The sequence below is a fragment of the Musa acuminata genome, chromosome BXJ1-10 (assembly GCF_036884655.1).
Source record: "Musa acuminata AAA Group cultivar baxijiao chromosome BXJ1-10, Cavendish_Baxijiao_AAA, whole genome shotgun sequence".
Classification (NCBI taxonomy): domain Eukaryota; kingdom Viridiplantae; phylum Streptophyta; class Magnoliopsida; order Zingiberales; family Musaceae; genus Musa; species Musa acuminata.
The window spans coordinates 11,583,090-11,609,389 of NC_088336.1; the positions used below are offsets into that span (position 1 = coordinate 11,583,090).

Sequence of the window (26,300 nt, forward strand, 5' to 3'; positions counted from 1 at the left end):
TTCTGGTGGAGCGGCCCCCCACGACGGTACCCGAGATGCTCCAGCGAGCAAGCCAGTTCGTCGCCGTAGAGACATGGATGGCCGGGAAGCGCGAAGAGCACAAGAGGGTCAAGCCGGAGCCGCCCCGGTAGTAGCAACCCGCTGCGTCTCAGCGTAGGTTGGACAGATCCGACCTGCCGACATCGAGGCCCCCTCTCCCAGCCTTGAACTCGTCCCGAACGGAAATATTCCTCCACATAAGGGAAAAGGGGCTGCTCAAAGAACCTTACCCGATGAGGAATCCGCGGGCGCTGGCGGACCAGTCGAAGTACTGCCGCTTCCACCGGCAACATGGGCATGACACTGAACAATGTCGGGAGCTAAAAGGGCAGATCGAGGAGCTCATTTGTAGGGGACACCTCGGTCAGTACCTCCGACCGGACAAGGAACTTTCATCGCGCCCGGAGGGTCCCGTCGAACGACACATCGACGTAATAGCTGGCGGCCCCGCATCTGGCGGGGATTCTATGACCAGAAGAAAAGCGTACGCCAGAGCCGCTCCGGCCGAAGCTCCCAGGCACGGGCCCGAGCCTAACATCACCTTCCCGGCCGAGGCATCCGAACAAAACGAGCACGACGATGCACTCGTGATATCGGCCAGGAAAGCCAATGCGCAAGTAAGAAGGATCATGGTTGATACCGGGAGCTCAGCCGACATACTCTACTTCAACGCCTTCCAAAAGCTCGGCTTATCCGGAGATAGCATGAAGCCGATATTCTCGGCACTCACCGGATTCACCGGTGATTCAATCTCGCCGCTAGGGGCGATCACTTTACCCTTGACCCTGTGAGCCCCGTCGAGGTCGAAGACGGTGATGACCACCTTCCTGGTAATCGACCTCCCCGCTGCATACAATGCCATTCTCGGCCGGCCGACCCTCAACAAAATCAGAGCTGTCGTCTCGACCTACTACCAAACTATGAAGTTCCCAACCCACGCCAGGACCGGAGAGGTCGCAGGAAGTCCCCGAGAATCCAGGCGCTGCTACCTGACCGCCGTTTCGTTACACAAGAGGGCCAGGGTTGAACCACCGATGGCGGACCCCCGGGAGATGAAGAAGCCAGCCCCCCATCCTGAGCCGAGGGGGTCCACCATCGACATGCCGCTGTTAGAGGATCGGTCGGAGCAGACGGTTAAGATCGGGTCGGAGCTACCCGAGCAAGAACGAAGACAGCTCGTCGGCCTCCTACAGAAGAATGTCGACGTCTTCGCCTGGTCGCCATCTGACATGACGGGCGTTGACCCGACGGTTGCACAGCATCACCTCAGTATTTCACCCGACGCCCGCCCTGTAAAACAAAAGCCAAGGCGGCAGGCCCCTGATCGGCAGTTGGCCATACGAGAAGAAGTTGGTCGACTCCTAGAGGCGGACTTCATAGAAGAAGCCAGATACCCACAATGGCTATCTAATGTAGTCCTCGTCAAGAAAGCTAATGGAAGCTGGAGGATGTGCGTTGATTACACCAGTCTCAACAATGTATGCTCGAAGGATTGCTATCCCCTTCCAAAATTCGACCAGTTGGTCGACGCTACGGTCGGGCACGCTCGCCTCTCGTTTATGGACGCCTTCTCGGGGTACAACTAGATCAGAATGGCACCTGAAGACCAAGAGCATACGGCCTTCCTCACCGATCATGGGGTTTACTTCTACAAGGTCATGCCCTTCGGATTGAAGAACGCTGAGGCTACATACCAGAGAACAGTAAACAAGATATTCGCCCACCAGATCGGGCGGAACATGGAAGTTTACGTCGACGACATGATTGTCAAAAGCCAAGACGCGGGAGCCCACCTGGCCGATCTGGCTGAGGCGTTCGCCACACTGTGCAAGTACGACATGAGGCTCAACCCCGCGAAGTGCGCCTTCGGCGTTACCTCGGGAAAGTTCCTCGGGTTCATCATACACGAAAGAGGAATTGACGCCAACTCGGAGAAAGTCCAGGCGATAATCAATATGCAGTCACCTCGGACAATCAAAGACCTACAACGCCTTAACGGGAGGCTTGTCGCCATGTCCCGTTTCCTTGCCCGATCAAGTGATCGCTGCCTCCCCTTCTTCAGAGCATTGAAGAACCCGAAAAATTTTCAATGGACGGGAGAATGCGAGGAAGCCCTCAACCAAATGAAGCAGCACTTGGCCAACCTCCCCCGACTTGCCTCAGTCTCTCCGGGGGAGAAGCTAGGCATCTACCTGGCTGCCTCCCAGTACGCAGTCAGTTCCGTCCTGGTCAAGGAAAATTCTGGTGAACAGCTTCCAGTCTACTACATCAGTCACGTCCTGAACGAGCCCGAAGAACGATACCCACCAATCGAGAAGCTAGCACTTGCGCTCGTGCTATCCGAACCGGAAGCTACGCCCATACTTCCAGGCTCATCCGGTGGAGGTCATTACTGACCAGCCGCTTCGGCAAATCTTGTCCAAATTTGATGTTGCAGGACGTCTTCTCAAGTGGGCGGTGGAGCTCGGTGAGCATGACGTACAATACGCGCCCAAGACCGCCATCAAAGCCCAGTCCGTGGCCGACATCATTGCAGAATTAACCCAGATCGAGGACAAAGGTCTCGAACAACCTCCTGAGGCCTGGGTCCTGCACGTCGACGGATCGACCAACTCAAAAGGCGCCGGCGCGAGGCTGGTGCTGCAAGCTCCCGACGGGCGGTCGTTCGAGCGTTCCCTCCGTTTCGGGGTCCAGGCCACCAACAACGAAGCGGAATACGAGGCGCTCCTAGCAAGACTCAGAGTGGCCCTCGAGATGCAGGTGGTCGCCATCCGCGTCCTCACCGACTCGCAGCTAGTAGCCGAGCAACTCAGCAGAGGATACGAGGCTCGGGACCCGACCATGGCGAAGTACCTGGCACAGGTAAAAAACCTAACCGCCAAGTTCCCTCATTTTACGTTATTTAACATCCCGAGGGGAGAGAACGAGCGTGCCGACACGCTAGCTAAGCTGGCATCAAAGCCAGCCCCCGAAGTCGGGCCCGAGGTCGAGGAGCTACCTGCCCGTGCCATCGAAATCGCAACGGCGACCTCGGGTGGCACGCCAAACTCCTGGGTACAAGAATTGCTGCGCTTCAAACGGGACGAGACTCTTCCGCCCGACAAAGTGAAGGCTCGGCGCCTGCGTCGCACGCATGCGTGGTATACCGAGGTGGGTGGACGGCTCTACAAGCGGTCTTTCTCATACCCCCTCCTACGGTGCTTGGAGCTCGATGAAGCTCAGACAGTCCTAGCTGAGGTCCATGAGGGGATCTGCGGGGAACACGTTGGCGGGCGAACCCTGACACACAAAATACTTCGCCAAGGCTACTACTGGCCAACCATGTGCCGGGACGCGAAGGCCCACGTGCAACGGTGTAGTTCGTGCCAAGAACACGCCCGCACACCCCGGCAGCCCGCGGTCCCGCTCACCCCCATCGATTGCGCATGGCCATTCGCGCAATGGGGTTTGGACCTCCTCGGCCCTTTCCCCCTAGCCTCGGGGCAGCGAAAATACATCGTCGTGGGTGTGGATTATTTCACAAAGTGGGTCGAGGCAGAACCGCTGGCGACGATCACGGAGCGGCAAATAGAAAAGTTTGTATGGAGGAACCTGGTGACTCGGTTCAGCTTGCCCAAAACCATCATTACAGATAACGGGCCTCAGTTCGCCGGTAAAAGGTTCCGGGAGTTCTATGCCAACCACGACATCCAACTACAGTTCAGCTCGGTGGCCTACCCTCAAACGAACGGGCTAGCGGAGGTAACCAATCGGTCCATCCTAGACGGGCTCAAAAGAAGAGTGTCCGCAGCTCGATCGGCCTGGACGGACGAACTCCCGAGCGTCTTATGGTTGTTACGCACCACTCCCAAAACCGCGACTGGAGAGTCCCCTTACAGCCTCGCGTTCGGAACCGAAGCTGTCCTGTCGCCCGAAGTAGCCATTGCCACTCTTCGGACAGGAGGCTATGACGAGAAGGTTTTGAACGAAGGACTTCGAGCCAGCCTTGACATGCTCGAGGAGCGACGCGCCGACGCACACGTAAAGGCCCTCTCTTATAAAAGGGCAGTCGTAAGGATCTACAACAAGAAGGTACGACCCCGACCAATTAAGCTAAGCGACCTAGTACTACGAAAGGTTGAGGTCAGCGACCCGACCCGAGCGAGGGGGAAGCTGGCCCCCAAATGGGAAGGACCTTATCGGGTCATCGAGGTGATCCGACCGGGTACATACCGGCTCGCGACGATGGACGGTTCTTCTCTACCGTGAACATGGAACGTCCATAACCTTAAGAGGTTTTTCGTTTAAATGAAGTTTTTCGTCCGAGGGAAGAGATCTCCGTCCAAAGGAAGAGGAGGAAGTCGGGCAAGCCACGAGAAGAAAAATTTCCCTTTATTTTCGCCGGAAACATGGAACGACCAGAGCCTTGGAAATTTTCGTCTAAAGAGGAAGAAGTTTTCTTTTGCCCAAAGGAAATAAGAAGAAAGCGACACACCAGAGGAGGAAAAAGTTTTCTTTTATTCGAGGAAAAACCGCCTTACAGGACTCGACTCCGACTTCCAGAATTAACTAGCACCTTAGAAAACAAAAAAATACAGGACCCTTATTACAACGGAGCGTCCAGGCTGTCGTCAAAGGGGACGTCCTCGGGCATGTCAACCTCCAGATCCTCGGGGTGGGAAGTAAAGGGATCCTCCTCCACCTCGAGGCCAGGGTGACGAACACGAAAGCGGGACGTGGCGATTCGGTATCCGTATTCGAAGGACACCCGCCCCGTCCGCGTTTGCCCGAGTTCGAACCCCTCAGACTTTTTATACGCCTCAAGGAGCTCCTTCTCCCTGACGGGTCGAAGACGGGCCTCCTCCGCCAGCGCTTCCGAGGCTGCTTTCGCCTCGGCCTTTGCTTCCTCCAGCTTCTTGCTGAGGACTCCCGCCTCCGTCTTCGACAGGCGGAGCTCGGCCCGCTCCACCCTTATTGTTTTCTGGAGCTCCTCGTTCGACTTCTTAGAAGCTTCGAGCTCCGACCTGAGGCGAGTCGCCTCCACTTCAGATTCTGCCGCGCGCTTCTCGGCGGCCGCCACCGCCTCCGGACCGGCCCCGGCTCGGACCTCCTCTACCTGGCGGTGGAGCTCGGCGTTACGGTTGATAAGGCCCCCGATGACCCGGTCGGCGTCACGTACCCTGTCCATCAGGGTCGTCGCATAATGAAGGCCCTGTAAAAGAAGACGGGTCAGCAAAAGACAAACAGCCCCGAACAGAAAGAGAAGAGAACTTACCCAGGTCATGGATTTGGCCGACTTGCTGAGCAGAGCCTCCGAGGGCAAAGTGTACAAATCCCGAGCCATGTCGGGATGAAGTGCGCCTCGGAGGAATGCTGCGGAGGCTTCCCCTCCGGCCCATACTCCGTCCCCCCGGGACAGGCCTCCCCAGTGGGCCACCAAAGGGTCGTTGGCTTCCCCGGACGGGATCTTGCCCACCAGCCGGGCCAGGAACGGCTCCTTGCCCCCGGCTGGCAAACTACACAGGTCACGAACAGAGGGAGGGCGCGGACCCTTCCCAGCCGCTTGCCGACTAGGCCCGGTCTCGCCCCGACGAGGGCCCGCCTTAGCCCCCTTGGAACGCGTCGTCTTCGCTTTCTTCCGAGGGCGCCCGACCTCGATCTCCAGTGGGGCGTCCTTCGTGCCGGGCCGCGAGTCGGCTGGTGGTGCTGGAGGAGGAGCTTGCGACGCATTGCTCCCGAGGAGTGACCGGAGCTTCACCATTTCTACAAAAGACAAGAAAAGTTTTAGTACCAAGGATGAACCACGCGAACACCCGAACCAAACGTTATTGACGTACCCAGTGGCATCGGGCTGAGACCCGCTTCTACTAGCCAATGCTCGGTCATGCTCCGGAGAGCCTGGGAGCCGGGGAGAATCTCCCGGAGCCTCCCCAGGTCTTGGCGCTCTGCATCGCTCAAGCTTGGGGTAGTATTGTCGACCGCCCTCGCGGACCACCGAACCCCAAAACCCCAGTCCTTCGAGCAACTAACGTAAAAAAACCTCCCCTTCCATCCTTTATTACTGGAAGGAGCCCCCCCGACTTGAAAGCCCGTCCGGGCAGATAGAAAGTAACCCCCCGAACCTTTGGAGAGGCGATAGCAGGAGAGGAATAGGTTGAGGGTAGGGGTGATGTTGGCATGGTAGCATTCCCCCAAGAATACCACTAGGTAACGCCAGGAGTTTGGCGCCACCTAGGACGGCGAAATTCGCCAGAAAGAGATACAGGCTACGATGAGGGGGTGAAGGGGAAAGCGCAGACCCGCCTTAGGGCGTCCAGGGTCAGCGCGAAACCCTTCGGGACCGGGTCGTAGGCCCGCTGTCCCGGTTCAGGGGCACTAAGGATATAGTCCTCTGGGATGCTGTAACGTTCCCGGAGCCCCCCCAACAATGACCCACTCACAGTGGAGTCATTGTTGTGCGGCCACATCAGGGCCTCCAAGGCCCGCGCCGCTTCCCCGTCTGAGGATTCCACGGGGGATGTCGGAAGGCATTCCCCTCCAACTACGTAGGAAGGGGAAGGAGAGGAAGAAGAAGAGGATGACATCTTGACTGACCTTGACGGGAAGATGCTACGGGGAGGGGGAAGACGACGCGGGAGGCGAGGAAGAAGACTAGGAAGGGAACGGCAGGACTCGAGGAAGAAAACTCAGCGGCGAAAGATAAAAGCGAAGCGGGGCGTTCGCTATTTAAAGAAGATATCCCGCCAGAACCAGCGCCCCTTCACCTCCCGAGAATGGACGGCAGCCCACCTACGCATGTGCGTAACCGTCACGCCAAAAGACAGGCCCGCCTTAATACGAGCCTGACGTGGCAGCCCCGCTGAAGCGGCAACGCCTTGACGCCTCGATCTCAATGCCCGAAAGCGTGCGACAAATCATTCTTGTCCTTCACAAGACAGCAACTGGCTGCTATGTAAACTTGGTCTTCTATGCTGTTCTCGTATTTCTTTTTTGGTTTTTCATGCCGAAGCCTGCTGATACATACTAGGTTAAACAGCTGTGCATTAAAAAGCTGTCTGTAAGTGCTTTTTAATTTTTGTGGCATTTGTGAAATGCGTAAGAAAAAGTTTCATTTTTGTTTCCTTTTTTGTATTTATTTTATCTTTAGTCCACTTGTCAGATCTAGATCAATAATTGTTAGGCATGACATTCCTAGATCTGATGATGCATATTTGTCCCATCTCTGTAGGAAAGAAGTGGATTTCATTGCACTAAAGCAAACAAGTAAAGTGAATATAATAGTTCAGAAAGTTCTGCAAGATCATCAGAATGGACGGATACCACTCACAAATGATTATCCTAAAATTGGAAGAGTTGCTGCTGACTTAGTACATTTGGATGGAAGAGAGGATGACCATCCTAATAATTGTCAAGATGCAATTTCTCAAGATTTGTCAAGTGGAGGTTCCATGTCACGTCATTCTTCAAGATGTACCAGTATTAATTCAAGTATGAAGAACACTATTGAGAAACAACCTCAGCAAGCACTGTCATCCTTTTATCCATCTGTCAGAAAATTGTTCTATTCCACTGCGACTCAGCCCAAGAAATTGCCATCTGACTCTCAAGAGTCCGAGGGTTCTCTTCCAGCAGGAGATGAAGATGTCTGTGATAAGGCAACATATCCTGGAAATTCAAAAAAGAGTCAACCTGTTAAAAAGGGTACAAATAAGGTGGTAAACCGGGAACAACTTGCTCGCATATATGATGAAGTACTCATTGTTGATAATATCTCAAGAGCTAAAGAAGTAGTCCAGTTACTGACTACAGAGTACAAGCATTTTTTTCATGCATGCGACACTGAGGTTTGTTAACCAAAACATATGTATTAGCTAGTAATAATTTAACCACTGAGGTTGCTTGGAGCATACTGATTTTGATATAAATATTAGTATTTGTACTTTGTTTAGAACAAGGGCCTGAATGTATTATATCCAAGCACTTGATAGTAACTGCAATTTCATTTGCTGAGCTGTATAGAGGGCACCCTCACTAGTTGATGGGCCATTGATACCCCCGTAATTGTTCTAGTATAAATGTTTCAGGTCTTCGACTACCTCTCTTTTCACCAGTGATCAGAATATGTTATCTCCCATAATTGGGGCATCAGCAGGTCTTAGTTGACCTTGTTTTTGACAATCTTTCTTCCTAAATATTCAGGAATGCATATTTTTTCTTATTAGTTCACACTTTTATTAGAACATTTATGTATAATGAAACTACACTTCTACCAGAACATTGTTGTCTTGATGGCACCACACTTCTATTGATTGATTGCTTGATGACACTACAGTTCTATCATAATATTGATGTCTTGATGACACTAACTTTTAAATATTTAAATAAGCTGTCTCCTAATTTTTTGTAATTATCTATCCATTTAAAAAAATTACATTCAGTGTCTTGTTATCAAGTCTCCTCGTTTTCGTCTCTTTATTCTTTGGTAGCATTTTTAGACATAGTTAACTTCATAAAATAGCAGATTGGTTATGATATCTGTGTCAGTGCTTGTAGTATTATTCACTCTTTAGATCATTTCTTTCTTTCGACTTCATGAGTGTTTGTAGAGTTTTATGTCTTGTTGTTTGTTGCTTGTGTTTGTTGATGTCTCTCAACCATAATTATAGAAAAATGTTTGCATTTGAAGATTTAAATAGATTTTAAAGGTCCTTCATGACCTTATGTTTCCTAATTTTCTTTCGGTCATGTGTTTCATCTTATATGAAATGATTTTGTCTCCCTTAGGTGGCCAACATTGATGTGAAGGTGGAGACGCCGGTTGGCCATGGAGAGATCATATGCTTTAGTATCTACTCTGGTCCTCGAGCAAATTTTGGAAATGGTAGATCTTGTGTCTGGGTTGATGTGCTGGATGGTGGAAAGGATGTGTTGGAGGAGTTCATTCCATTTTTTGAAGACTCATCTATCAAGAAGGTGGTATTGTTTGGGAGTTTGATCATTTCCAAATGCTAAATGCCTATTGTGAATCCTGTATTAGTCAATGTTGTGTTCATTTATCATAATACATGTGATTTTTGGTTAATAGTATAATGTAATATGTTCTTTATTAATGGCAAATATCAAGGGCTTGTTTTGTAGATTCTCATATTCTTTTTAGTCTTCTGTGCTATCAAGCCCTTTAAATTGTTTGGAGCCAGTACTTTTGTCTTTTTTCCCCCCTGTTGAATACATCTGTGTTTTTGTTAAAGCTTATAGTATAATGAATTTGTTCTTGCCTTTTAGGTGTGGCATAATTACAGCTTTGATAGTCATGCGCTAAGAAACCATGGGATCAATCTGTCTGGGTTCCATGCAGATACCATGCATCTTGCACGGCTTTGGGATTCTTCCAGAAGAATTAATGGAGGGTATTCACTTGAAGCACTAACAAGTGATCCAAATGTCATGTCTTCAAAAGGATTTCACGTTGCTGATGAACTAATCATGGGAAAGATATCGATGAAATCTATCTTTGGTAAGAAAAAGTTAAAGAAGGATGGTTCTGAGGGGAAACTTATCGCTCTTGCACCTACTGATGTGCTTCAGAGAGAAGAACGAAAATTATGGGTCTGTTATTCTGCTTTAGATTCTATAAGCACCTATAAACTTTTTGATAACTTGAAAGCAAAGCTTCTGGATATGCAATGGTCTCTTGATGGTGTTAAAAGAGGAACAATGTATGATTTCTATGAAGAGTACTGGTGCCCTTTTGGTAGTCTATTAGTGCAAATGGAATCTGAAGGAATGCTTGTTGATCGAGAATATCTTTCAGAGATGGAAAAACTTGCTATTGCTGAAACGGAAATAGCTGCAGACAAATTTAGGAAGTGGGCATCAAAGTACTGTCCTGATGCTAAATATATGAATGTGGGAAGTAATGTTCAAATCCGTCAGTTATTTTTTGGTGGCACACTGAATAGGTGCTTGCATTTCTCCCTTCATTCCTTGAAAGTTATCTTTTAAAAGCAGCACTTGAATTTGTATCTTTTCTTGTTCTATATCTATGTCATCATCTCTCCCAAACACATTGGTTATTGTTAAGTAGTAAGGTTCTTGACTAGTTGTTTTAGTTTTGAGACTAGTTTCCAAATCTTTTAGCTGTTTGTTTTTAACTATTTACAGGGTTTGTGATGAGTGTTCTAAAAGAGAGTTATAAAAGGTAACATTTGACTAGAAGTCGATAGTACTATTTGGAGATTGTTCAGTTGGAAGTAGTTGTAGATTGCTCTGAGTAATGATGGAAAACTTAGCTTTGACTTAACATGCACTTCAAGTGAACTTTAATTTATGAAGTTGTTCAAGATAATGTGAAGCTCCACTAGTAAGATGAGAAGTTATCCCATAGCATTATTTTTATTTGTGATTCATATACTTAACATATGTTAATTTTTGTTGTATAATTGTGTGGAGCACTTGTGTAATCTTTACTTACTGAAAATCATGATGCACATAGAGGTTATATTACTCCATTTTGTCCTTTTTCCATGTCTTCTACATAATTAAGCAACATATGTGCCTCTTACTATATCATCAATGAATTAGATTTTCAACATAATTTATCTATGGGAGTGTTCAATTCAATGTTTTTAAAGCGCCAAGGTCCCTTTTTGCTCCAGGTGCTAGGTAGTTACCCAAGAAAAACACAGCATTTACCTTACAAAAATTATAAAAATATAATTAAATATAAAAATAATCATTAATATGAGTCATATCATTATATCAAAGCTAGAACTTATTGTTGTTCTGCCAAAAATTTTCACCTTTGGTATTTTTGTCAGAGAACACACAAATGACTAATCCTTTTAGATGTTTCTTGCTGATTCCTCTGGCAGACCTACATTTGTTCTTATACTTACTGTGTAATTTTAATTTCCATGTTAAATTAATTAATTAAGTCATACAATGTGAAAAGAAGAAGAGGGTGGAGAGAGACGATGAACGTGGAGGGTGAGGTATCACAGAGCATTGCAGTCAAGGTGTTTGATGCATGATGCATGTTCGTGACCCTTTATCGATGTTATTCTCTATTTTGGTGTTTTCGAGTGTTTTCTTATTGGTAGCTTGTACGGATATGAAGTAGTAATTTTAGTCCCACTTTGCTATTGGTGGCATTTTTATTTTGTGTTTTCTGTACAGAACATGCAAGCGTTATTGGCAAAATGACATCATGTAGGGGTAGATGGCTGAAACAATTCTACTTTAGTGTGTTCTAGGCTTATTTATGTCTGACAGTCTTATGGTGTGAAATATCAGCTATCTCAACTCAACACTCTGAAACTCCCCTATGTGGCATTGGATCAGATGGAACTTCGAGTATGTCGGAGGCTGTGTCATTGCTTAGTCTTACACCCAGTGTGCATGATGGTTTTGTCTGTGATGGACTGCCTTGTACCTTTTGTCGCACAGCTTTGGAAGTCCATCTTTGTATTTCACACAGCTGTTTGCTTAAATGACTTTTTTTTTGCAACCCCGAGTTTCGCTTCCACTGACCTACCTTTTCCTTTACAGGTCTCTATGGACTGCACGAGGTTATGGTTAGGTTGACCCTTTGATGACTGATATCGCAAGGGTGTCCTATGGTCTGGGCAAGACCAACTCAGTTTAGAGGGGAGGAAGAGAGAGGGCAGACATAGACAATAGAGGGTGAGGGTGGGAAGAGGGAGGAGAGAGGTGAGTACCGATAACAATTATTATTGGCTATGGATAAAGGAAAAAGAAGAGAGGGGAGAGCAGAAAGAGAAGGATAAAGTCGGTGCTGATCATAGAGAGAGGAGAGAAGAAAAGAAGAGGGAGGAAGAAACAAGGGGAGAGAGGGCAAGGGCAGCAGGCTGCTGGTTGAGCACAAAGGAGATGAGGAAAGAAGAAGAGCGAACAGGGATGAGAGAAGAAAAGCAGAAATGAAAAGAGGGGAGAAAGAAGAGCGAGTAAAGAGTAAATAGAAGGAAAAAGAGAGGGAAGGGAGAGACAAGGAGAGGATCATAGGTGTCGGATGCGTTTAAGAGGACACTAACTAGATTGTGTGGGAGATCATGTTTTGAGTGGGTCACGGACTCAGGATTAGGTTTGGATCGAGGGAGGGTCGAGGAATTTGGATCACTTAGGCTAGCCTAGGTGAGTGCATGGACATCCAGCGCCTTAGCTGAAGCTCTCACCTGGCGGGTGCCTAGTTAAAGACTCATTGTCCAGGGCTCATCGAGGTGTTTGGGCCTCGCCTTTCTCTAGTGCCTAGACAAATGCTTCTTTCGATAGTCTCTTTTCCTCGCTCCTATGGGAGGTTGGGGATTGGGATTCTTGGGGCTATATGTCTGTTTTTAGATGCAGCTGACTGCTAATTTGCACTGCTTTATAAGGATTCACAGAAATGAGTGGAGCTGACTCTAGTTTTACATGAGACGAATTTGGTGAGGATCCAACCTAAATCATGTTTCCAGGAATAAGTTATGAGCTAAATTGACATTCTTGTCTCAATGGTTTTCTGCATCCACAATAATTAAGCATACTACCTGTCTCATTGACTGGTTATTTGACTATAGTTTACATTGAGACTTGTATGATGGACCCAGTTTTTGTCAGATACTACTCTAGGAGTTGGAGTGTTTTGCTGAACAGAAATTTGTTTGATGGTACCTGGTTTTTGCTTGGTTAACTCATTGTCTGTGTCTTTTTTAGGTTGGGGAGCGGGGTGGAGGGTGGTGATTGTGTTAAAGTAGTTCTGGCAACTGTAGTCTCTTTTTGAAGCCGTTTGCTCACTAATAAAAACAGCCACTCTTTTTGTATTAATTGTGACTAAACATGTTTCAGCGTATCATGCATTACACTCATCTTTAAAGTTTATCTCTACTTGTCTTTAATGTGAGCTGAATCTCATTTATCTTTTATTTCCATATATTTTGCAGAAAAGATCAAAATGAATGTTTGCCTGACTCAAAGTCATTTAAGGTTCTTAATACTGAGAATGCCATTGGAAAGGGAAAGAAGTCTCTTTCTAAATACCGCACTATTGAGCTCCACAATATTTGTATAAAAAAATTGCAAACACATTTGTATACAGCTAGTGGGTGGCCCTCAGTCAGTGGTGATTCCCTAAAAGTTTTAGCTGGTATGGTATCCTTGAACCAAACCTCAGATGACCAGAATCTCACAGAAGACATTGCAGAAGTGGCTGATATATGTACTGATGAAGACACTTCTGCTTCTGGGACTGCATATGAGGCATTTGGTGAAGGTAAGGATGGGAGAGAGGCCTGTCAAGCTATAGAAGCTCTTTGTGAAGTCTGCTCTATTGATTCTTTGATATCAAACTTCATTCTTCCCTTACAGGTATTCTGATCCTGTGACGCATGTTTTTCCTTCATGAGAAATGCATGCAAAATGAAAAACAAAAATAGGTGTGCGTTGTTTTCACTAAGCCTAGTTCTTAGCCATAACATTTAAACATGAACTTCCTTTTATTCTTGTAAACATGTGAGCTTACATGGCCTCTTTAATTTGTTTACTATCTGTTTATATTTGTTTTGGAAAGACAGCCATTCTTTTCCACCAGTGAAGTATACTTTTCTGAAGAGTTCTTGCTTTTGTCTGACACTGGTGGATCATTATCGTGTTACTTTCTTCTGGTGGTAGGGGAATCATATTTCATGTGTCAATGGACGAATTCATTGTTCTCTAAACATCAATACTGAAACTGGACGTTTATCGGCTAGGAGACCGAACCTGCAGGTTCTTGTCTATTCCTTTGTCCTTGTTTCTCATATTGTGGTTATTCTGTATGTTGTTAACACCCAATATTGTTGACTAACTATTCACAGTATTCTTGTTAACTTATTGTTTGATGGATGTAGTACATGGCATGGAAAAATCACATGATGCTTCTTGTGTGTTATTGCAGCATCTTGTAACTGTTACAATCATTTCCCTGTGGTGTCTCAACATTGCTTCTTATCTGTACTTGCTGGATTGCAATATATATTTCTCATATCAGAATATGATAATAAAATGAACATCTAATTCAAGTGCTCTATACCAAGCTATTATAATGTTTTCAATTAAGCTACAAGAGAAAATTTGCCCGCTTATGTGAAGTCGCAATTAAAGAAAGTCAAACCTATTAAAATCAAGGAAGTCAAATTTGACCAGTTCGTACTGATTGGTATATTCCGGTCCAAGCTTGAACCGAGATGCGGACTGCCCCTATTTCGGGCGGTCCAGTCCAGCCTATTAAAAAAAATTAAACTCCTTCAATTAGGTCCTGCGAACACGAGCCCTTCTCTAGACCTGCAGGGCTTGTGCCCTGTTCTACTTATGTGCTGCTTGCGCTCGTTGTTGTACGTTGCCCATTGTGTGTTGCCGACCTTGGATACCTTTCCTCCTTTTCCTCTTCTTCCTTTCTCTTCCTCCTCTTTCCTCCACATCCTCCTTTCTCCATCGCCTCCTCTTCTGCCTTCCTCTTCCTTCTTCCTCCTTTTCCTCCACTGCCTCCTTCCTCTCCCGCTTTCTTCTCTTCCTCCATCGTGTTATCTTCTTTCTTCGTCCTCCTCTTCCTTCCTCTTCTCAGTCTTATTCCTCTTTGGCACACATCGGTGTACCATGTGTTGGTACACTGATATTGACAATGTGTACCAGTTCGACCAGCGACCTTAGTATAGTAAATTGCAATCCTTGGTCAAAATGTCAACGAATAGACTTAAATTGTAAATTAATGAGTTACTATCAAAGGCCCTATTTGGTATATGGGCATACTAGATGATGATAATGATATCATTATAAGAATCAAGGTTTGTCGTACCATTGCATACTACTTAATAAGGGTGGTACATACCAGTTTGTTGGTATATCTCATCATACCGTATGTCGGGACATTGACACAGTTTGGTATGTATTGTACCAACAATTAGTCGGTACACTAGCACAGACCGATAAGACGAACCATAATAGAAATGGTTTAATTTCATGTCACTTTAGGTCTTTAGATATTTAGACCTTTTAATCTTTTTTTTTCAGTGGATTTTGCTGCTTGTAGTACAAAGGGTGCTCCTTGTATTGATCTTAAGAGTTAAGAAACACTCTATTTTGTGTTTCTAATAATTTGATCAAGTGAAAAGTTATAATATGGATGTTCTTATTAGCTTTATAAGAGACAATAGACATGAAGGTAAATGTTTTAAGGAAAATAACATATTACTGCCTAAAAAATGGTATGTCGGTTCAAATTTTATTATGAGAAATGAGAATGATGGTTACCTATTAGCTAGGTTCAGCTGCTCTTTTATGAGCTAGACACCGAGGTAAAATTATTTTAGATGTAAAAAACAGACTGCTCAAAGAAATGTAGTTTGATTGGCTAGGTTTAGCTGCTCTCTTTTTCTTTTGAAATATGTGTTTGGACCCTTCTTTTTCTCCCAGACATTCTTTTGTCTTCAAAAAATTGATTAAACTGCTATCGTCCACTTCTAGTTTCTTTTGTCAAAATTTCTCTTCTCAGGTTTACGTAGATGCATATTGACTATGGCAAAGTTTGAACCTAGAAAATAATATATATGCACTCTTGTTGATTTCTGTTGCAGCATAGTAGTGGATGCTACTTTTAGCTTTTTATTTGGCCGGACATGTTTGACATCTGAAGTCTGTTAACTTACACGTTCGATCACTTGAACTCAAATAAAAGATGGTCCACCTTTTGTTCTCCTGATGGATGTATGTATGTATGTATGTGAGAATCTATGTATTGATTGTATATATCGTAAATTCTAGCTTTTCTTTAAGCTCTGAGACTCTATGTATTGATTTTGATTTGATTATTTTTTTTGGTTCCAGGTAAACTTTGAATTTCTGGGAAGTTCTTCTAGATGTAGTTATCCCTATATTGCTTTAGAGCAAGGTTTGCCTTGCTGTGAGGGGCTTTCTGGTGGCTCTGTCACTTCATTTGCCATTAACGTGTGGTCAATCACTTGTTCGAATGTCCATGTGTAGTGCCCGATACCATTAAGCATCAGCAGTTTGTGATACAGCCAGCACGTTCAATCTTTATAATGTTCCCTATTAACACTCTGTGCCACTCCAAGTAACAAGAGGGTCACAATTTTGAATTCTCTTTTCCATCTGTTCAATATTACCTTGCTATCCTTGGTTCTGCTATGGCACTTAAGTTTATTTTCTTTCTGATGTCATGCTTAAAGAAATTTTTCATCATTAAACTTAGACAGGATTATTCATCATGTTGTTCTTCCTAATCAGAACCAACCTGCATTGGAGAAGGACAGATACAAAATTCGACAGGCCTTTATTGCTGAAGCTGGAAAATCTCTTATTGTTGCTGATTATGGGCAGGTCAGGAAGCTAAATGTTAATTTGCAAGTTCTTGTAATCCTTATATAAGGCAATCATCTGATGCTTACTATCTTTCTTATACTGAAATCAAACTTTAAAAGCTGGAGCTTAGGATATTAGCACACCTTGCGAACTGTCAAAGTATGTTGGATGCCTTCAGAGATGGTGGTGATTTCCATTCTAGAACAGCTATGAATATGTATGCACATGTGTGCAAGGCTGTTGAAGAAAACAGAGTACTCCTTGAGTGGCATCCTCAACCTGGAAAACATGAACCTCCAGTTCCATTATTAAAGGTTTGTATGCTTTTTGGCACATTTTGTGCTCTCACATTCTGGAACTTCTGTAGAAGCAGTTGCGTGCATAGTCAACTGTAGAGACATTTTGATATAGGCATGACATTGTCAACAAATTTGTTATAGCAAGAAGATCCAAGGATTCTATTGTTTGTTGTACAGCACAGGCTGGTATGCGCTCAGCCTTGCCAGTCCCAGTGAACTGTTTTGGCTACCACAGGGAGCATCTCACCTGTTGCACGGGGCCACATGCCATTCGGCAACACAGCAGAACCCCCATTCCACCGATATTTAAAATATTTTGAAACACTTCTCTAGAATTTATTCTGTTGCACATCTTTGTTATAAAAGGTTTGGACAACTGGGTGGTAGATTGCATTTTCTTATTGTATTCTCTCTGACAAACTACTTTGAGACTGCAATAAGAATGCCACTTATTGAACTATGTTTTTGTTTGACTGTTTTGAATCTTTGATTCACTGCAACTTTGCAACATTAGTGCAGATATCTGATTGAGTTCGTTGTTTAGTGTTATATAAAGCTCCGCTGAACCCTGCTGCTTCAGTCATGAAACGGTTGTTTGTGAATTGGCTGGCTGCAAAATCAGGATGCTTAGCCAAGAAGTGGGTTTGTTGACAACAGTATTCGATGTCCAGAGTGTTCTCTGGTGGTGGCCAAGTCTGATATTTTCTTTATGGCTCACAAGGATGTAGTGCATTATATAACCTGGCAAACACCAACAAATGACAATTGTTTCAAGCACTTGTTTGAAAACAGGTTCTTTCTTATCTATGATATTCTGTGCCTTTGAGAATCTTCTGAGAATGGTCTATCGAGAACTCTTGAAATGATCTCTCAGGTACATGCCCCGTACCGGTCCTTGGTTGGATGGTCATGAGAAGTGTGCATCACCATAGACATGCCACTGTTGCCCTTAAAAAAAAAACAAATGAACCGGACCAAACTGCCTGAAACATGAGAGAGAGAGAGAGAGAGAGAGAGAGAGAGAGAGAGAGAGAAGGGGGTGGGTGGGTGAGGAAGAAGAAGGGGCATCACAAGAGACATGCCACTTTTACCCTAAGAAAAAACAAATGAACTGGACCAAACTGCTCGAAAGGGGTGGTCCACACCCTTGTTCACATTTGAACCGGAAAATGCATCCTAGGAATCCATGATTAGTAGAAATCCAAGAATGATCCTTTTCTACTATTTCTTTATATTTAGGTATAATAGTCTTGCATTTCTTTAATTTAAAAGATATTTCTTCTTTTTTGTGGGCATTGAACTTCTATTTAATTCATGTAGATTTTATATGGAGACTTTGCATTTGATTAAACCACAAAACATCTGCTTTGTTATTTTAGTTTGTTTGTGGTTTCTTTTTTACAAAGGGTAATTGTGATAGAAGACTTAGATGATTATCAAAATGGTGTAAAGTTTGGATTTTTTTTTGTTCATGTTAGAACTCGTGTTCTTGATTCTCTAGATAGTTGTAACAAAAATCTAATATTTGATGTTTGGTAACTAAATATGGATGCTGGCCTATAATGATGTCTGTGTTATATTATATGTTACAATTATTCTTGTTCATTGTTGGGTAGTTTCAGTTTATTTCTTTTACTACAGTAATGCTTGGTCCAACTATGGCTCAACCTAGCTACCAATATCATTGGCATCTTATCAATCTTATACATGCCAATGAGGTTAGAGCTTTTTCCTTTTCAATTGGTTGATTACATCTACTTTAGATGGGGACAGATCCAGGACACAAGGCTCTCGCCAATATGGAGTTTTGAGAGGGTAATGTATGTAGCAGAGACACTGTTTTTGTGAGTTGAAAATCAATTACCGAGGTCGTGTAGGTACAACCTTATCGTAATGCTTGCCCTCTAGATTGGTGAGATCTTCTCAGTCAAATGTTTTTTGCTGTACACAACATAATATATTCAGTCAATTTTTTTGTTTGATTAGTAACATGACCATATTATTGTCAGGTGGATAACAATTATTGTGCTAGATTTATTTTTATCCTGCTTTATGCACAAAGAATCTAGTTATGTAAATTATGACAAAATCTATGTGTTTTATTCTATTAATGCTGTGCTGAATGCCTCTAGCGTCACCTGCCGGTGGGATATGTTTCCTGGATATCTGTATTTTTTTTAATTTATGAAACTAGTTCTCTGAATTAATTCTTGTGCTTATGTACTTGTCTGAGAAAAAAAACATAATTTTCCTTTGTAGTTTGCAGAATACTCTGGTTGTTTTTAGCTAGAAATATGGCAATAAAATGTGCCTTGTTTACTCTGGTCACAGGATGTTTTTGCTGCCGAAAGAAGGAGAGCTAAGATGCTTAATTTTTCTATTGCTTATGGAAAAACACCCATAGGACTTTCTCGTGATTGGAAGGTAATACCATAGTAGCTTCCCTATACGGGAACAGTAGGGTTATTAAATCTCTTGATGCATTTCGGGGTCGTCTTATGTTTGATTAACTTATGTCACAATAGTTATTTACCAACTTCCATTCATGCATTCATATTTCAGTATTTTAGTGTTATACATCATTAGGTGTCATCTGACTTGGAGTATACTTACATTCTGGATATGATCAACTGGTTAAGTTCAGTCAAAATAGACATACTGATGCAGGGCTATTAGCGGATGCCATGGTTGCATCTATGAGCATGGACCAGAACAAATAATTTCACATCATCTGAAGCATTTACAACCAACTTACAGGTCATCAAAGCAGTTACAGTTAAACCATCATAGAGACAGTCAATGCCATTAAACTGAATTCTGTGACAATGCAGTTAAATTGATGCCCAACAACCATATCCAAACAGAATAACTAACCCCATTTAGGTAACGGCCTGCAGATCGTTACAGGGACTACTATATGAAGGGATTTTCTAAAAACAGGTTGACACTTTTGAGACTACAAAATCCAACATACTCTCTACTTGCTTACTGTTTCAGGTGACCTTTTTTTTAACTGTTCTTGAGTGCCTTTCTCTACCTTGGAGAATATTCTGATTTGAAAGTTAAGAGGAATGTCTCAATCCATATATTTCTGGTAGCCCCTCTTCAAGCAGGATCTTTCTTGGAGTGGCCTTGAAGTTGCCTCGCCTTTGCTTGTAATAGCTAGGTTCCTCTTACTCTTACTTTCACATAGTGTTTGTCAAGAACCCAGATCAGCTCTTGTGATTTCACTAAGAGGACCAAATCTGATAGATGCATAAGGAATGACTACTGGAACACATATAGGACAGTCAGTTTTATGAGCTGGTAAGTAGATTTGTTTAGATGAAGCAGATGCCTTGATTTTACATGTTAATAATGTAAAATAATTAGAAATCCCTGCATACATACTCTAGAGCAAATTTCAACCCTAAACCTCATCACCCAACATCATTCAACTCAAGGTAGTCACTTGTTTGTTTGCTTAAGTTGTAAATGTTTTTTATATACATTTGATTTTATATTTCGTAAGGAAGTTAATTGTTTTATGAAATATAATGGTAAGCAAATATTTCAACATGTATATAGGATTTTATTTTATTTCATTTTGCAATTATCTGTTGTATATTTTTAGAATTTTTATCTTAACATTATTTTCTCATTCTATTTTGATCCCCATTGGTTCAATCTGATTGATCTTGCTGATCCAGATTGTATCATTTCTAGCTGACCTCAGCATTAGTCCTCAGAGTTGCTTTGTGCTTAGGTTTCTGTTGAGGAAGCAAAGAAGACGGTTGATCTTTGGTACAAAGAAAGACAAGAAGTTTTGCTCTGGCAAGAAAAACAAAAGAATGAAGCAAGGACAAAAGGACGTGTCCAGACATTGCTCGGACGATCACGATGTTTTCCTTCATTGGATCATGCCAGCAATGCTCAGAGGGGGCACATTGAACGGGCTGCTATTAATACTCCAGTACAGGTGATTCTTTTCTCGATCCACGCAGCTTGGCTTTTACTACGAAATCGAAGATCCTATTTTTTACCAACTGTAATTATTGTACTGTATCTATCGTTGCTCTTGTTTCTCTAATTTTTCTTGAAAAGCTCTTTATTTGTAGCTAGCTTATTATTTTTCCTTATTGTTTTCATCCTGAAGTATTCGATCTGTCATTTTTAAAGTGTTGCAGAGACCACTTAATTCGAAAGTTTGATTATTTGCACAATGACTATTCTGGATTACTGTCTCAGGATCTTTAATTGCTATCTTTTAATATCTGGATAGTTAGTGATCAAGAATTGCAATCTCGAACTGGGGTACTGTACTGACCCTGTTAGACCAGTACATATCGACCGATAACAGTGTACTGTACCAAAGACTTGAAGAGGAAGGAAGATGTGACAGTGGAGGAGGAGGAAGCGGAAGGAAGAAGAGGAGGTGGTAGAGCAAGAGGAGAAAAGAGGAGGAAGAGGAAGAGGAAGAAGGGAAGGAGGTGATGACGGAGGAAAAGGAGAAGAGGAGCATACCTGGTCGATGATGGCAGGATGGCTGACTACGCACATCGAGGCTCCTGTCACAATAAGATGGTGTGTGATTTTTTTTATATGGCCAGATCGGACCGCCTGAAATGGGTTGAGTCCGCAAATCGGTTCACACCCAAACAGGTAAATTCTGGTTGGTAGGTACCTGTCTGGGTGAAATTGCAGTTTATGGTAGTGATAATATATATGTTTCATTATTCCTTTACTCCCCTTGCTGTTTATCCCTTTCGCTTAAAGACATGCCATGGTGTGTTTCTTAAGTAACCAACCAGTTCTGATCCACTTGCTAGATTTTTACTGGCTTATGAAACATTGAGTCTCCGACAGGTTGTGTAGGCATTTTGTCTTATTATCCTAACTTAACCTACTTCTCTACCACTGCTCTAGGAGATGGAGTAGCCCTTTAGCTGCTATAGGAGATGGAATGCTTGATAAGATGTCAGAACAATCATCCTCATCGTGCTTCTTTTTCGGTTCAAACTCCTTTTGAACAACTTGAGTTGGACAAGAATCTTTATGAACTTTTTAACAAGTTCTACATGAAATAAATATTTGAAATTGACCATGTTCAACCTGTTATTTGAGATGTATGATTATTTGTTGTATGGTTTTATTTTCTAACATTTGTGACTTTGTGAATTCTGATTCTTTATTGAGTCATCAACCTCTAGCCTTTGCAAGTTAAGCTTGAATCCAAGGTTCGTAATTTCGTACCATACCGACGTTTCGAGCTCAGCTTGGTACAGTACGGTATGAGCGCATCGAGCGGTATGCTTTGGCGTATCGGTTGGTATATATATATATATATATATATATATAAAATAATAATAATAATAATAGTAATAATAAAAGTTAAAAAAATAAAAAAAGGTGCGACATTATCTTGGGCGAAGTTGCCTTGTTTCTTCTCCCCGCCTCGTTTCTTCTTCTCGTGTTGTTACGCACTTAGCTGGTTTTGCCTAAGTCGTGCGGCACTCTTGCGTGTCCGTCTGCAAAGGTTAGCCTCCTCGAAACCTCCTATGGTCCCTTAGGACCTACAAAAGAGAAAACGGGTTAGGGAAAGCGTCTTACTTAGGATCCACGAGCAATCATTTCAGCAAACACTTCATAGCCAATGAAAATTACAAACTTCAGAAGCTTTAAATGGTCGGACAACAAAAGGTCCAAAATGGTCCACTACAAGCTGAGATCCCCACAAGTGCCCACATGACTCAACCTTTGTTTGTAAGCCTAGGATGGCCACCAAAACCAAAGAAAATGGCGCTGCTAAGCTTATTGTCAACCCTTTACATGTGCAAAGCATGAACTAAACCGAAAGACATAGACATACATGAGCATTACACCAAACACCTCGTTTACAGTTTTGTCTGTGACATTGTCCCTCGCTTATTACTTTGACATCTTCGTCGAAGCCTTTGCAGACGCTGCATCTCCTCGCCTTTGCTGAGTCTTCCATCTTCTGCTCCAGTTGCAATGCGCCTCTTGGCTCCTAGTTGTACTCTACCGCTAATGTTGAGTAGTCGAACTTTGATCCGTCATGCTGCCTCAACTCGCCAATGACTCTGACTCTGGTGTTGGGTCGGCTGAGTTGTGTTGATTCCTGTTGTTTCCTGCGGATCTCTCAAATGAAGGAAAAGACTATCCTTAGTATGCGCCGATTGGTCACGCACTTAGTTGGTTTTGCCTAAGTCGTGTGACACCCTTGCGTGTCTGTCCGCAAAGGTTAACCTTTTCGAAACCTCCTATGGTCCCTTAGGACGTACAAAAGAGAAAACGAGTTAGAGAAAACGTCTCATCAGGATCCACGAGTAATCATTTCAGTAAACACTTTATAACTAATGCAAATTACAAATAGACTTTACCAGCTCTAAATGGTTGTACAACAAAGGGTCTAAAATGGTCTACTACAGACTGAAATCTTCCACAAGTGTCCATATGACATAACCATTATTTACAAGCCTAAAATGGCCACCAAACCCAACTAAAATGGGGCTGTCAAGCCTTTGACCGTCCCTCTACATGTTGTGCAAAGCATGAACAAATCAAAAGACACGGACATACATAAGTATTACATCGAACACCTAATTTATAATTTTGTCAGTGACATTCTCTCCCACTTATTCCTTCGACGTCCTCGTCAACAAAGCCTTTGTCGACGTTGCAACTCCTCGCCTTTGCTGTGTCTTCAATCTTCTGCTCCAACTGTAATGTGCCTCTTGGATCCCTATTGCTCTTAGTCGTTGTTGTTGAGTAGTCAAACTTTTGATCTACCATGCTGCTTCAACTTGCCAATGACTCTGACTCTAGTCGGGTTGGCTGAGTTTTGTTAATCCTTGTTGGTTCTTGTGGATCCTTTAAATGAAGGAAAAGATAATCCTTGGTATGCTCCAGTCTCTTAAATGCCTCATGTCGTTTGAATTGGGTTGATGACTATTGGAGCTTTAACGAGCATCGCCTCACAAACTTTTGAAGTTTTTGGGTCCTTCCTTTACAAAATTTTCCCATCGACTCTTCTTTCACTTAGTTGTCACTTCCAAGTAGATTCGCATCACTTTCGCTTTCGATTGGCATTCCATTGGGAAATAAAGTGGACAATCTACTCTCAGTAGCACCGATCACCATTGGTGAGGATTTGACAACTATTGTCTTCCATTAGATTTTTTTGAAGGGTCTTTAAACCTATGTAGAGCTCCTCTGTTAGATAGATAAGAGAATTGGGGTACTCGGTTTCGCTCATTCTCTTAAGAGTTGAGAAGGCAAAGGTTACATGACTTCACCCACCTCCTCAAGGGTTGTACTCCATACATCGAGCTGGTTACTATTTTTCGCCTGCTCTTTGCTCACACTTCTGAAGCACTCGAAGTGTTTGCATTTCTTACGTCGAGTTAGCTACTGTGATTCACCTTCTTAATGCTATCGAACTTCTGGAATGTAAGAAGTTTTCACCCCAACTTGGAGTAAGTCTCTAATAGTTTTGGTCGCCTCTGGGATTGTATCGTCTTCTCGATCATCTTTGTCGCCTACTTCACTGAGTAGCAAAGGTACAGCACTGCATGCTGCCTGCTTCATTCCTTGGTCGTGCACTCTTGCATTGACTCGACGTCCTTCACTTTCGGCTATCTTGATGAGAAGCTCGTTGACATCGGTCTTACGAAGTTCCTTGGCCTCTGCCCTTCAGCCTTATCTCGATACTTGGAGTTTGTCCCTTTCACGACCAAGCACTCTCCCTCCATTAGAGCAAGGGATCTATGACTTCACGGAAGTCCCGACTCTACGATACCACGATGTTACTATGCCCATGGCCCTACTATCTATCTGCCTCTGTGGCACTGTGGCACTCCTCCGAGTCCACCTCTATTCTAATCGATGCTTGGTTTTGGGTAGCTAAGTCCCTCTGGACTCGTCGTCGCTTCAATACCTTTGTGTTCTCCGAACAGTTCCCCTTGGTCGATGAAAATATAGACTGTAATTCCCATGCATGGCCTCCGCCATCATGTTGCAGGGTTCGAACTTTACCCGCATACCTCTGCATGATCAAGTCCCTCCTATGGAGCAGTCCAACTCTCTAGCTGCTCCCGTCATACCTCTGCATGATCAAGTCCCTCCTATGCGACTCACTAGTACTTGCATTCGAACTTTTCCCTCGGTGGTACACAGCCCCCATTTGCTGATGACCAAGGCTTTCATCTGATGCAAAATTCGATGCACGCATAGAAGACCCACCTCTACGGTACCATGACCTTTACTCCTTGAATCCATAGCCCTTCTTGTCATTGTGTTGTTCACCGAAGTGAAGCTCCCAGTAGCTCTCGATCATACCTCCGTATGATTTAGTTTTCCGCGGGACTAGTTTTGTGTGTATCGCATTGCCACGAACTGTTCCACCACGATTTGCTGCGCAATGTCGCCTCTTGGTGACATCTCCATTGTATTTTGATCATTGTGGGATGAACTCGGATTGCGATCCCTCAATGTGTAGCTTCTGCCAACACATCGTAGGGCCTCTTCTACCTTCGATTATGTTTCACTGATAATCGACCTTCGTCCACCCGCTCTCGGGTCAAACTCAGACGAAGAACAACTCTAGAACATTTCATCGCTTAGTAGCTCTCGAAGTCCACCGACTTCGCTGAAATTGGTGCACCATTGTTTGGATCATGGGCCTCTACCCTCACTAGCACAATCTCCGTTGCGCATTGCTTCTTTCATGGCACTATGGCATACTTCAAGAGTACCCGCCTCCGCGTTCTCTTGCCCCGTGCCCAGGCCTTTTGAACCTAACTTCGCTTTCGCAAGTTGATTCGCCTTGGTTCCTCCGTCAAATGCTTCGTCGAGATAAGGTGCATGTGCCTCAAAGTTCTGTTCGTCTTTAGCACCATGTAGGATAAGTTCGCTCCATCAGAATGAGGGACCCATGAAACGACATGATCCTGCTTTTGCCTCTACAAGAGTTCATGTCCTTAACCTCTGTCCAAGGAAAGCTTTATGCCTTTGCTCCATGTTCTATCTTCTATGTCGACTCCCTTCATGCGGCTTGAGTACTTCACCAAGTTACACCCAAGTTGCTCCACTCGATTTGCAATGAGTTGATGGTGGCCCTCGCATTCATCATTTAACGGGTCAGCCCTCCATTGAGTCTGATCTCCATATCGGCTTCAAGTGTGCCTTCATTTTATGTTGCCTCGGGTCGTTCCCACACTTGATCTCGCAATGCACCCCCAATGTATTATCTCAAGCGAGATTATGCGACGACTCCTCGTCGCTTGCTCGGTCCGTTGAGCTTTGTGGAGTTATTTTTTTTAGGTACTTCTCAACATGTGTGGTCCGTCGGATATGATTCTCCCTTTGCAGAATCGAAACTTATCCCTCCAAGGTATTTGTCCCGTTGGAGCAACTTCTCTCTTTAAATCCTTCCCTCTAGAAGTGTCAGAGACCACCATCCCCTTGGACTACTCCGCCTTGCTGAACAAATTGTGCATTGTTCTTCCCCCGCAAACGCACTTGCTAGATTGCGGCTCCACGTCAATACAGCCCCCGCTACACCCCTCAAGGCCTAGCAACGTGCTGAACTCGCTGCACACTTCAGCCTCCTATGGATGTATCCTTCTCATATCGAAG

The 26,300-nt window shown here is 44.1% G+C and overlaps 1 protein-coding gene across 3 annotated transcripts in view; it reads left to right on the forward strand.

The window, feature by feature from the left end:
* LOC135595181 (DNA polymerase I A, chloroplastic-like) overlaps positions 1–26,300 on the forward strand; it is a 49,500-nt gene that overhangs the window by 17,515 nt on the left and 5,685 nt on the right. For 2 of the 3 annotated variants that reach the window (XM_065085753.1, XM_065085752.1), the window contains exons 2-10: positions 7,247–7,862; positions 8,803–8,991; positions 9,301–9,977; positions 12,954–13,377; positions 13,681–13,776; positions 16,291–16,383; positions 16,485–16,679; positions 18,996–19,088; positions 20,410–20,622. In XM_065085753.1, coding sequence (XP_064941825.1) covers positions 7,247–7,862; positions 8,803–8,991; positions 9,301–9,977; positions 12,954–13,377; positions 13,681–13,776; positions 16,291–16,383; positions 16,485–16,679; positions 18,996–19,088; positions 20,410–20,622 — 2,596 coding nt within the window. Of the gene's footprint in view, positions 1–7,246; positions 7,863–8,802; positions 8,992–9,300; positions 9,978–12,953; positions 13,378–13,680; positions 13,777–16,290; positions 16,384–16,484; positions 16,680–16,846; positions 17,014–18,995; positions 19,089–20,409; positions 20,623–26,300 lie in introns of those variants that run through there. The other variant, XM_065085754.1, reaches the window with a different exon arrangement.